We start from the raw sequence: 13,153 nt of genomic DNA on the forward strand, positions 1-13,153 counted from the left end.
TCCAAACACTTTTTGGATTCCAGTATGGTGAAGGTTGGAAGCGGAATGAGCCTCTTACCAAATGCGGAACCTTATATAGGAGAAATTCCAAAGTAAGTATACCAATCTGGTCAGGATAACTTTCAGAGATTCGAATTTTTTCATAACCTTAATATAGAGTGGCTTGCATTTTAAGCGACATATAGTAAAAAAATGAGCTTCGTGTCTCTAGTAGAAGTTTTCCCCTTGCTATCAGTCTAGGTTGAATGACACTAGCAGGCATAAGAAGAAGAATAAGTTTACATTATTAGATGATAGAATTTTACGTGAAATCATCAATTTATTTTATTTGCTTTGAAAAATTCTGAAAAGGAAAGTGTAAAATGACTAGCTGTTGTCTTTGCAAAAAGAAAATGCAACGTGAAAATGGGACCTTCTTCGGTGTTCCAAAAGACGAGAGAAGAAAAAGGTGGAGTGAGATTTGTCGGTTGCAGTTCGCAAAGAACGCACGTATATGTGAAGATCACTTCCTGCCAACCGATATCATAAGATCTTCAAAACAGTTCCTTTTACTGCCCAATGCAGTGCCTTTTGTTCAGACAAAACAAACTCAAACAGCGTAAGTGCACTCAAATCATAAACGAAATTATTTTTGCGGGTAATGTGAAACATGTTCTTGATATTGTGTCGGGAACATTTTCTTATTAGGATTGTAAGGTATATCTTTAATCTTCGGAGACGGGAATATATTTCTGATAACGTCAAACGTTTTATTGTTGTCTCCTTTCTAAATTTCATACGTTATCGTAACTTTTTATGTTTTCACAGAGTCTTTAATTGTGGGTTACCCGCACTACTTCGATCTATATTCTCTTTTATGCATTATATTAGGAATCCACAAATTTTGATACCAATGATTCATTTGGTTATGTTGAACAATATTTTTTAGTTTAAATTGCTAGGTATTGTAATTACTTGATTCTAGAACTTGGAGTCTTCTCATATTCTAATGGTGCTTTTCGGCATAAACTAATTTATTACGATACCACAATACATGTGCAATGTCATGAAAATTCGTTAGTTGGATTGAATACGATTCATTTTAATTTAAATAAGATCATGATGCAATAAGTGATTTTGTATCTACTTGTAGATCTTTAAGAGTTAGGCTTTTATTATTTTTAAAAAATAAGGGAGATTCCGAAGAAAAAAATATATCCTAATTGCCAATTCAAGCTATTTTAAATGATATCGCAACATTTGAGTATCCATATACATATAAGTTTGGCCTTAATTCCATTACTTGAATGTATGAATAAATAATTGTTCAATGCATAACCTGGTATTGTATTGCAGCAGTGCAAGTTGTAAAGCAAAAATAGTTTTCAAAAAATACGTGTACATTGATACAGTTGTTAATTGGTCATATATAACAAGGCGTATTAATACGCCTTGATATACATATAATGTAAAAATAAAAAAATATTAAATTTATTTTACTCCCAATTTTGTAGTACTACAAAAATTAAAAAAAAAAGTTTTATTATTTTTATTTTAGAAAAAAAAGAGTGTTTTGTGCACTAGGCTGCCCATCCGATAAACAACTTTATAAATTCCCAAGCAGAATAAATGATGTAGAAAGGTAAATATAAAATGTAAAAACGACATGCTGTTTTTTTTGTATCTGTTAACTGGTTTTTATAATTAAGAACTTTTTAAATTTTTGATAAAAATCTCACGCTGAAAAATGTTTTAAAAATAAACAGTTAACCGAACCGTATGTATTTATTAGAAACAAATATTTCCTAACTAATTTTTCTAGTAAAAATAATGACAAACTGAAATAATATTGAATATAGTGAAAAATCGGTTAACCTGTTTGTTCAGCTAAAACCGTATTCGAAACCAGTTTTTTAAAGAACAGTGCAATGTTTTTTTTTTCTTTTTTTTTTATATATTTTTCGTTTTGTATACAAAATGATGCGCTAAAAGTTGTAAAATAAATAATGTAATTTACATTTTAAAATGTTGCAGAAGAATGTTATGGCTAAACTTTTTTGATATGGAGGATCCCAATATTGAGGATATCTTTGCCTGTGAAAGACACTTTTCCCATATGCAATCCACTGAAAAAGGCATTCGATTGGATGCAGTTCCAGATGTGCCGTAAGTTGCAAAATATTCTCAAAATGTCTTATGTATTATTCCTAAGTTATCAAATAGATTCATCTGATACATATAAAAAATAAACAATTTCTTGCACGCTTGAAAAGTAATGAAACAGCTTGTGCATTGTCTTTTAAATTATACTTAAACATATATACTTACATATGGATTTCCTCAATAATTGCAGCACATTATACAATACGATAATAGAGTCATTTAGCAAAAATCCCAACAAATTGATGTAAGTAAAATATGTTCAACATAAAACAAAACATATTTAAATTTATAATACATTTTAGAAAAAAGGCCTCCGTAACTACATCTGGCACACAAGAAGATATAATTTATAGCAAGAAAAATGGAATATTTACACAAAATGTATATAACATAAATAACAATGTTCAATCTGCTCTATTCCAAGGGAATCCTGTTTTAGAAATCCCTCTTATTAAAACGGATTCAAGGACAGCATCCACGCAAACTAATACTCGTCTCTGCGGTACAATACAAGTTTCAGAGTTTGCAGATCAATACCGCATTAATTGTTTCTATTGTTGTAAAACATTTTCAATGGAAAAGTGGAAAATATTCAGAAATCATCTGAATAAAAAGCACTTTGCAAAAGAAGAAGCCTTTAAAATATCCAAATATGCTTCTATTGATCACGATTACACTCCCATACGTTTACCATCGTCCTCTCCAATTGAGGTCGATCCTCTTATACATACTCCATCACCTGAAACTGTTGTTATTAATGCTAACTCACTACTACCATACGTAGTCAAACCAGTAGAATCTACATATGGTCCACCTGAAGCTGATGTTTCAAATCCGAATTTCTATTATACACCAGAGGACACCATAATCATAAGTGACGAACCAGAAAATTTTAATAATTTTGTAAATTCTGAGAGCTATTTGTTTAAAGTTCCAACTTCACTGAACAATGTCAAAAATGGACCCAAGCCTTCCTCCTCAACACACTCTTCTAAAAACGAAAAGAACAAACCGATTAAAAAGAGAACTATTAGAAAATCTTCTAAAAATGTTATAGGAAATACTGGGAAAAAGGTGAGTTAAATTTATATGATGATTAGATGTTTACAAGGAAATAACATCTTTTGATGCAATTGTATAAAACTTTATTTAATTCTACTAATAGAATTTCACTTTTAGATCATCTCTTCGGGTGTACTTTATATAAAAAATACAAAACGGGTAAGAATAAATTACAATATATGTGTATGTATATAAAAACATAACAACATACTTGGTTTATAGCAAACATCAAATAAAACTGCTTTAAGTCGCTGTCTTAAGAGATCTGATACAATTGAAACAATAGAGCCAGTAGAAGTTATGGACGAAGGTGAACCCAATACTACTAAAAATTTTCAACAGGAGACTACAGAGGTACATAATGCGAAGAAGTTTACTTTTAAACAGCTTTTGTTATTTGTTATTATCTCTTTATAGCTTTCATTCGAATATACACCTCATGATATAATAGATTTTCTGTTGGAGAGCATGAAGAATTACCCGGTCTTGTGGGAATTTGATAACGAACCGTTCAACGAAGACTATTACGAAGCAATCGAAGAGTTGTGCAAATTAATCAACGTAAAATGGTCTTTGAATATAGATACTTTAAAAATGCGACGTAGCGTAAATCGTATATTGAAATTCTACTGTTCCGTGTACCCATGTGAAAATGTTGAAAATGTTAACCAATTTGCTAACTTCTACGACAAATGTGCTGCTTTTCTGCCTAAATCTGTATATGATATTGCCTATGCTCGCTGTTCTCATTGTTATAGATGTTTCAAAAATGAAAGCGAATTAAAAGCTCACCTGTTGGAAGAGTACAAGTATTTGCAATGGCCTCACAAGTGCGTACAGTGCAAGGAATGTTTTAGGGAGAGTGATGAATTTGAGTTCCACAAACTTCTGCCACACTTTGAAGAAGTATTTAGATGTGAACTATGCAACAAGAGCTTTGTTCATCGCAATAAATTCAACAAACATGTATCTAGACACCAAATAAAGCAAAGTGATGAACCCGGAAAATACGTGTGCAATATTTGCGGCAAAGTATTTAAAATTAGTGGTGAATTGCGGGGTCATTTAATATATCACGGAGAGAAAAAACACAAGTGTCATCTATGTCCGAAATCGTATTATACGAATGCGACACTAAGACGCCACATAATGAGTCATAATAAAGAATATGAATTAATGTGTGAAGTGTGTGGCAAGGGCTTTATCCATCATACTAATCTTAGAGAACATATGACCAAACACACTGGAGCTAAAGTCACATGTAACATATGCAATTTGCAATTAAGAAAATCTAGTCTAATGCGTCACTTGCGCACTGTCCATGTGGCATGTGAAGGCACCATCGAAACAACATTCAGAGCTAAAAATCATCACTATAAACGCTTATTATTACGACCCAATCGACGACGTAGTTATCGCAAAAGATATAAGAAAGAGAAAAATTACATTTGTAAAATATGTAATATACGTTTCGATGGTTACAAATTCCTTGTCGAACACAACAAAGAGTTTCATGCTGATGCCCCGAAATGGCCGTGTAAAATATGCAATACGGTATTTAGACATAAAATAAATATAAGGCGTCATTATCGAGAAAAGCACAATTTACATGTCTATCAGGCTTTCAAATTGGTCGATCAAAATGAGGATCTAGAAACAGTGTTAGCAATCCAACCAGAAGAGTTAGAAAAACTATGCGAAACTTTAGCATATTCATTAAATGGACCAAGCAGTGCAAAAACACCAATTCATACAACAATGGTCAAATCAGATCCGTCAGCAGAAGAGATTTATATTGACGAAGAACGATTGCACAGTGACACAATACAAGATGAAATAATGCAAGTAGCTGATCACGATTCTACGAGTACACACGAAATTAAGGTCGATGATGATCATTATATGAATGATTTTTTTACAAATCTTTTAAAATAACTGTTAAACGTTTTAAGATTGTTAGCTATAAAAATATAAGTAATATACAATATTTTTCTAATCTATAAGCGTATAATTTAATGTTAATAATAGGTATATAACTTTGTTTAATTAATTTTAACTTAATAAAAATACGTATTACAGCACAAATCTTGTACCAAAAAAATGTGCGCATGCGTATATGTATTAATATGGGTGTAAGTTTTTTTATCTCCTTCACCATGAGTGTTAATTAAGAGTATATAAAAATTTGTCATTCCCTTTGTAATTTCTACATTTTTCATTTGCGACCCCTTAACGTTTATATAATCTGGATCGCAATTGATGTAGCCATGCCCGCCTGTTTATTGAAATCAACATTCTGAAGCCTCCAAAGATGCCACATCAATATATCAGCTATAGTCCGCGTTCGGTTGCTATTTAAATTCTGAAAAATCGTGAGAAGGGTTCTATATACCCTTCTCACGAAGGTGAAGGGTTTGTAATTTCCACATTATAATTTTCCGACCCTATACAGTATTTATATTCTGGATCCCTTTAGATATCGGAGTCGATTAAGCCATGTCCGTCTGTCTGTCTGTTGAAATCAATTTTCTGAAGATCACAGATATCTTCGGGATCCAAATCTTCAATAATTCTGCCAGACATGCTTTCGAGAAGTTTCCTATTTAAAATCAGCAAAATCGGTCCACAAATGGCTGAGATATGAGGAAAAAACCAGGACAACCTCGATTTTTTACCTATATTTGAATTACTAAGACAACGACGTATGTATATAAGACCATAATAGTAAGTTGGACCTACAATGGGTCAAAATCGGAAAAAATATTTTTTAATTTTTTTTTTCACCAAAAATAAAATTAAAAAACCAAAAATTTTTTTTAAAATTTAAAAAAAATTTAAATCTAAAAATTTTTTTAAAATTTAAAAAAAAAATTTAATTTTAAAATAACAATTCGAAAAAAAAATTCCAAAAAAATATATTTTGTTTACCTAAAAATATAAAAAATTTGTATTTTGAAGTATATACGGCACGCCGAATATAGTTCTCTTACTTGTTTAACCTATTTTTGATCTATATCTGGATTACTAAGTCATTAACATAGACAATATGGAGACTTCAAAAGCATTTCCAACTATCTGTATAATTCGGACCGACAATGGTCCAAAATCGGAACAAATTTTTAATTTATTTTACAAAAAAAATTTTCACAATAAAATGTTTTTAGTAATCCCTAATCCAAAAAACGATTATTTGCTGATGTTCTTTAACTGTTGGTCTGGAAAACCTGACACAGCTGTTTAAAATTGTTATCATTTTATAGTGAAATCAAGCCGAATTCATATATGGTTGATAGTTTTGTTCTAGAGGCTGTCAAGTACTCTTTTTTATATTTCAATATCGCACAATTCTTAAATAAATACTTAGTTTTTACATACATTAATTACTTATCAGATATAGATTAAAATTTTTTAAATTATGTTCCTGTCCACACCAGACAAATTCATGTATGGACAATAAAGTGTCCGCTAACGGTGCGTTTACACATGCAAGTAGATTGAGGAAAGTTGAGAATACGTATTATTATCGAAAATGTCGAAAATACATCGAAATGTCTACAAGTTGCTTGAGCGTTTACACATGCAAGTAAAAGTTCATTTTAAAAATGTCGTCAAAACGTAAACACCAAGGCGTATTTAACAAGGTGACAGCAGTGGCGAATTGAAATAAATACAGGCGAATTCACTTATTTTTTATATATAGAGTTTGACATACGGACGTACGGGCGAATATTTTTTATATATGTAGTTTGGCATTTGTACGTGCTATTTCTATAATCAGCTGTGCTGCCGATGGCACCTTATTAAATGCACCTTGGTAAACACATTATTATTAAGAGTTGCCTAGGATACCACATACATATATTTGTAGGGAAATAATTGTTATAAATAATTATTATTATTACTTTAATGAGATTAGTGCTCTTAAATTAATTTAATAGCGTTCTTTATTCATATTTGAAGAGAAAAAACAATTTTTTTTACAAATATACATAAAATAAGTTAAAAATATAATAATTATTTTACCACAATCCAGTAATTTTTTTTAAATTTTTTTAGTTAGGCAACTCTGTTTGTGTTTTTGACACTTTATTGCAGTAAGTGTCAAAAAATCACTGTCCATCGAAATTCACTAGGCAGTGAGCTGTAAGTGGCTGCATGTGTGCTTGTGTTAGTGCAAAAGTGTGAATGTATTGTGTTTTTCGAACTGTTACTTGCATGTGTAAACGCTAGGTAAGTAAACAAAATTATATTTTTTTTTTCTTGACTACCATTTTGAAGTTTGTCATGACAACAAATGTATCGGGTATAGACATAGGCATAGAGAATTATACATAGAGACGATACACTCCGATTTGTCAAACTAAAATACAACAAATATGATTGATACAAAAACAAAATACATTGACTAACATGTATTTTGTTGTTGCAAGAGTTAGGTTTTTGACAATTACGTCTCGTCTCTATGTGACCCTATGGACATTGGTTTAAGTTTTAATACAGAGAAATATTTCACTACGTTTTAATACGCATTTTTTAAAATTTCCATTTGTTTTGTGACATTAGCTAAGACCTGTTGTTGTTTTTGTAGAACTACCACCACCTTATATGAATTCGCCTTGGTGAATATCAACAATAAATAAAATCAACAATTCAATAAAAGATTTCAAAATAATAATAATATCTTAAATTTTAGCAAATAAAATGATAAGAAAGATTTGTGCAATAGGTTGCCCACCGGGCAATAATCTTTATAAATTTCCAACTAGAGAAAAAGATGAAGAAAGGTAAACTGAACATGCATTGGACATAAAAATACATTTGTAAACAAATTCAATAATTTCGTGTTGTTATTAAAATTTTCAGGAGAAAATTGTGGTTGGACTATTTTGATATGGAGGAACCAAATATTAAAGATGTATTTGCTTGCGATCGACATTTTTCACATTATCAAGCCACTCCAAAAGGTATTCGAAGAGATGCAGTTCCAGATGTACCGTAAGTAATGAAAGTATTGTCAATCTTGCGTTTTGTCGTTCGTCCAAATTCCATTATGGATTTAATGAAGTAACATTTTAAATCAATCGAAAGGCTATCAGCCCAATTATGAATAAAAAATTCCGCGGGTGTTTTTTCCCACTGAATTTGAATAGGAAAAATGGGAAAAGAGAAAAAACTCCCGGGGAATTTTTATTCATAATTGGGCTGTATTACTTATTGACATTTTGTTGGAACCTCTCTCCTACAAATGCAAAGATGTGGGAATTAATCAATAATGTATTATTATTTTAAATCGGATGGATATGTAAATCAATATTGAAACGACTACTAATTGTCAAAAACCTATTATGTCTACCATTTATTAAATATTGTCTCAATATTTGCAGCATAATATACAATAATCCAAATCCACCATTTAGAAGAAAGCCAAAAAGTTGGAGGTTTGTAAATAAAACATACATACAACGATTATGTATTTTCATGAATATTTTTTAGACAAAATGTCACTGTAGTTACTCCTAGAGATCCAGAATACATAATTTATCGAAAACAAACTGGAATATTTGCACAAAATGTATCTAATAAGAACAACAATATTCAACCGAAACTGTTACATGAACAATTTACGCCATTTATCAAAACGGTTTCTAGTTCAAAGACCACGCAAACTAATACACGCATCTGCGGGTCAGTGCAAATTTCAGAGTTTGTAGATGAATATCGCCTTAACTGTTTCTATTGTTGTGAAATATTTCCATTGGAAATGTGGTCCAATTTTGTGGATCATTTGAAACAGAAACATTTTGAAGAAGAGGAAGCCTTTAAATGTTTTAAATATCTGTCAGAGGAACACGATTATACCCCCATAGGATTGCCATCGACCAAAGGCAATGACAAATTGAATGTAGTAACAAATTCACCAACTGAATCTTTAGTTTTTGGGCTTAATTCAACACTATCTTTATTAGAACAACCAGTATTGCAAGAAAAGTCGAATGTAAATTCCATATTTGATCCTATTATAACAGTTCCACCACTTCAAACTGTTGTTATAGACTCAAGTCCTCCACTACCAACACCCATGTTACTACAAACAGTGGAAACTTCAGATAAGTCATTTAGTATGTGCTTGGCTGACAAACTTATTAAGCTATTGGATGAAACAGTTTTAAATCCCAATTTTCAAAATACAGAAAAGCAGAACATGACTATTACAAACAACATAGAAATTTTGAATAATTTCATAGAATCGGGGAGCTCTGCAATGACAATGCCAACCTCTGCTAAAAAATTGAAACGCACAACCTCATCTAAAAATAAACGACCAATTTATTCTCTAAGTGGTGGTCAACAAAATATTTTATCCAGAAGAAATTCATCTTCATATGCTTCTAAAAATCGTGCAGTAAAAAGAAGAATTACAGCGAAAGCAACTGAGCCAATGACTAATGCCGATTACAACGAACCAATAACTTCCTCCCTACCACATTGTTCTAATAACGAAAATACAAAACCAATTAAGAAGAGGATTGTGCAACAATCTTCAAAAAATACATTTGAAAATATATACAAAACTATGAAAACAAAGCCAAAGGTAAGACAAATTAATATGAGCATCTTCAAAAGTCATTACTAGGGGGCGTAATGACTTTTGCATTTATTATTGGAAAATATGCGCCTAAAAAATGCTTCAAAAAAATCAAAATATGACCTAAAAATTAAAAAAATATGCACTTATATTTTCGTGCAGAAACATAAAATAATTAAGTATGGATTTCGAAATGTCTTAAAAATACACAACACTGTTGCCAGCAGTTAGAACTCTTTAAATTATACTAGGAATTAAACAATTAAAGTTCTAAAACTATTTTTAACATAACTTTTCTTCTAAAAAACGATGGATATTTATATTAATTGTAATATCTTAGTATAAATACATGTTTAAAGCCATGTTATGTAATATATAGTGTAGGGACTTTAAACGTTAATTGAGTAGTGCATTTGTCTCTAAGTTATCCAAAATTACTAGTTTACGACAGTATCGTAGAACTGCTTGGAAATGACTGTCAGGAGCGGTTACTGTGTAGGTGAAGTTACAAAATCTTTCGATAACGAAATCTCTTATAAATCGAATGTGCAATGAAAACAAATATGAATGTTTTCGACACATTTAATGAATTTTTGATACTAAAATTAAACTTTTTTGAAGAAAAATGTTTTGAAATAATAAATTTCAATTACTGATAGAGAAATGAAGAACTTAATGCCAGTTTCTCGATGTCAAAAGAAGTTAGTCGATAAAATTTACTGCTATTTCTATAACAAATTCGACAAAAAAATTTTTGTCGAAACAATGTATTACCCATTAACGACAAAAAATTATATTTTTATTAAAAATTGGCATAATATGCATATAAATATGCATTTTGAAGTAAAATATAACAAAATATGCATTATCAATAAAATATGCAAAAATATGCACTAACAAATCGATGCCATTTTGCAGTAAAATGTGCGATTCGGATAGATAATTAGTCTACATTGTATTTGGACGTTCAAGAAAAAACATGCATTTGCATATAAATCCGCCCCCTAGTCATTACATAAGTCATGAAAACATATTCACCATTTCACTGAATTATTTATTTTTAGGTGATCTCTTCTGGAATATTTTATTTAAAGGATATTAGCAGTAATATATTATCTAAGCGGGTAAGAAATGTAAAACCGTAAATATTAATTAATTACAGATTAATAATTAATTTTATCTAAACTTTATAGCAAGCATCAAATAAGAGTGCTTTAAGTCGCTGCCTTAAAAGGGCAAATACAATAGAAGCAATAGAGCCAGAAGACGAAGAAGAATATAAACCATTTTCCATTGAAAGTCTGCAGTTAAAACCCACAGAGGTAACTCACAAAAATGTAGCAAAAAACGTCTTTTCATAGTTACACATGATGCTCTTCTATTCACAGCTTGTTTTCGAATACACACCACGTGTAATAATAGACTTGTTGCTGGACCGTATGCAGCAATATCCGGTTTTGTGGGAATTCCATGATAAACCATTTAATGAAGACTATAATAAAGCCATCGAAGATTTGTGTCAAATAATAAACGTCAAATGGTCACTGAATATAGATTCTTTAAAAATGCGGCGCAGTATAAATCATATAATAAGATTTTATCGTTATATGTTGCCATGTCAAAACATAAAGAAATTTGCTGATTATTTTGAAAAATGCTCACTTTTTTTACCCCCATCTGTAGACGAAATACCACAGGCTCGATGTTTTCTCTGTTGTTTGTGTTACAAAAATGATATTGATTTGAGACAACATCTGATAGAAGAACATGAATCTTTAAACTGGCCTTATAAGTGTAGACACTGCACGGAACGTTTCAGGGAGAGTGATGAATATGAGTTGCACAAACGTCTGCCACATTATGTCGAAATTTTCACCTGTCAATTGTGCAACAAGAAGTTCAGTCGTCATTATTTGTACCAAAAACATTTAGAACTGCACAAACGAATTCAAATAACAGAAACTGGAAAGTATAAATGTAACATATGTAGCAAAGAATTTAAATCCAACGGTGAATTAAAATCTCATAAAATTTATCACGGTGAAAGAAAACACAAGTGTAATTTGTGTTCGAAATCCTTCTTTAATAGTACCGGTTTGATGTTACACTTAAAAAGACACCGCAAAGAATTAGATTTTATATGCGAAGTATGTGGTAAGGGTTTTATACATCAGGCGTATCTTAATGAACACATGGAAAAACATACTGGAGCTAAAGTCACTTGTAATATTTGCAATTTAAAATTAAGAAAATGCAGTCTAATGCGGCATCTACGCACTGTGCATGTGGCATGTGAAGGCACCATCGAAACTACATTTAGAGCGAAAAATCATAATTACAAAAGGTTACTGCGACCAATGCCATATTATAAACGCACTAAAAAACCCAAAGAGAACTTGCCACGCCAATACGTTTGTAAAATCTGCAAAATACCCTTCGATCGTCTCAAATTCCTCAAAGACCACAACGTACAGTTTCACTCCGATGTTGAAAAGTGGCCGTGTAAGGTATGTGGTTCCGAATTTAGACGAAAACACAATCTAAAACGTCATTATCGTGAAAAGCATAAGTTGCATGTGTATCAAGTTTACAAATTAGTCGATAAAAACGAAGACGTGCGTACAGTGTTGGCAATCAAATCTGAAGAGTTAGAGAAAATGTCCGAAACTTTATCATATTCTCTGAATGGTCCTAGCAGTGTTAAAACACCAAGTTGTCAAACAACAATAATCAAATCAGATCCATATGCAGGTGAGATTTACTTTGAAGAAGAAAGAATGCAAAATTCTTCAATACAATATGAAATAATGAATGCTGTTGATAATATCTCTACAGAAGACATTAAAGTCGATGATGATCATACAATGACTGCATTTTTTAGTGATCTTTTAAGACAACCATAAAGAAGATTTATATTGTTTATATTTATAAATTCCTAAGCTCTTTTATGTATACATATTTGCTTCTTTTCATAGCTTTCTATAGCTCCTCGAAGACGAAATATAGGTAGTAATCCTATAATCATAAAGCAGTCAGATATCGATTAGGAAGTGGACTTTCTTTCTGGCTTGAACAGGCTATACACTTGTTTATAAATAAAATTATTTTTTTTTGGAATATAAATACATTTGTATTAATTATTAATTTATATATTTATGGTTATTAACTTGATTTATAATAAATTTTTCAGCCTAATTTATTCGAACTTTTTCAACTTTTACTACACTGTGTAGCATCTTTAGGGAAAATTAACACAATCAGCCCAATTATGAATAAAAATTCCGCGGGAGTTTTTTCCCTTTTCTCATTTTTCCTATCCAAATTCAATGTGAAAAAACTCCCGGGGAACAAACTCCCGCGGAA

The 13,153-nt window shown here is 31.0% G+C and overlaps 2 protein-coding genes across 2 annotated transcripts; both read left to right on the top strand.

Moving 5' to 3' along the window:
- Window positions 1-293: 293 nt before the first annotated feature.
- LOC135961636 (uncharacterized) lies at window positions 294-5,329 on the top strand. The gene is made up of 8 exons (XM_065513165.1): window positions 294-598; window positions 1,538-1,621; window positions 2,014-2,145; window positions 2,333-2,386; window positions 2,445-3,216; window positions 3,322-3,363; window positions 3,427-3,558; window positions 3,622-5,329. Exons 1-8 carry the CDS (start codon window positions 363-365, stop codon window positions 5,137-5,139), a joined length of 2,970 nt encoding a protein of 989 aa, XP_065369237.1. The 5' UTR covers window positions 294-362; the 3' UTR covers window positions 5,140-5,329.
- A 2,493-nt stretch (window positions 5,330-7,822) lies between these two features.
- Window positions 7,823-12,913, top strand: LOC135960613 (uncharacterized). The gene is made up of 7 exons (XM_065511945.1): window positions 7,823-7,988; window positions 8,068-8,199; window positions 8,589-8,642; window positions 8,698-9,796; window positions 10,855-10,914; window positions 10,984-11,112; window positions 11,179-12,913. The coding sequence occupies exons 1-7, from the start codon at window positions 7,906-7,908 to the stop codon at window positions 12,691-12,693; spliced, it is 3,072 nt and encodes a 1,023-aa protein (XP_065368017.1). The 5' UTR covers window positions 7,823-7,905; the 3' UTR covers window positions 12,694-12,913.
- The last annotated feature ends 240 nt before the right edge of the window (window positions 12,914-13,153 follow it).

This window comes from Calliphora vicina, chromosome 5 (assembly GCF_958450345.1).
Source record: "Calliphora vicina chromosome 5, idCalVici1.1, whole genome shotgun sequence".
Classification (NCBI taxonomy): domain Eukaryota; kingdom Metazoa; phylum Arthropoda; class Insecta; order Diptera; family Calliphoridae; genus Calliphora; species Calliphora vicina.

What these genes read in the sequence shown, in the direction of transcription:
- LOC135961636 (XM_065513165.1), top strand. Translation starts at nt 363, where the DNA reads ATGACTAGCTGTTGTCTTTGCAAAAAGAAAATGCAACGTGAAAATGGG. An exon ending in ACAAAACAAACTCAAACAGC is followed by an intron (nt 599 to 1,537) that starts GTAAGTGCACTC and finishes TTTTTATTTTAG; the next exon opens with AAAAAAAAGAGTGTTTTGTG. An exon ending in ATATAAAAAATACAAAACGG is followed by an intron (nt 3,364 to 3,426) that starts GTAAGAATAAAT and finishes CTTGGTTTATAG; the next exon opens with CAAACATCAAATAAAACTGC.
- LOC135960613 (XM_065511945.1), top strand. Translation starts at nt 7,906, where the DNA reads ATGATAAGAAAGATTTGTGCAATAGGTTGCCCACCGGGCAATAATCTT. An exon ending in AGAAAGCCAAAAAGTTGGAG is followed by an intron (nt 8,643 to 8,697) that starts GTTTGTAAATAA and finishes AATATTTTTTAG; the next exon opens with ACAAAATGTCACTGTAGTTA. An exon ending in TGCAGTTAAAACCCACAGAG is followed by an intron (nt 11,113 to 11,178) that starts GTAACTCACAAA and finishes TTCTATTCACAG; the next exon opens with CTTGTTTTCGAATACACACC.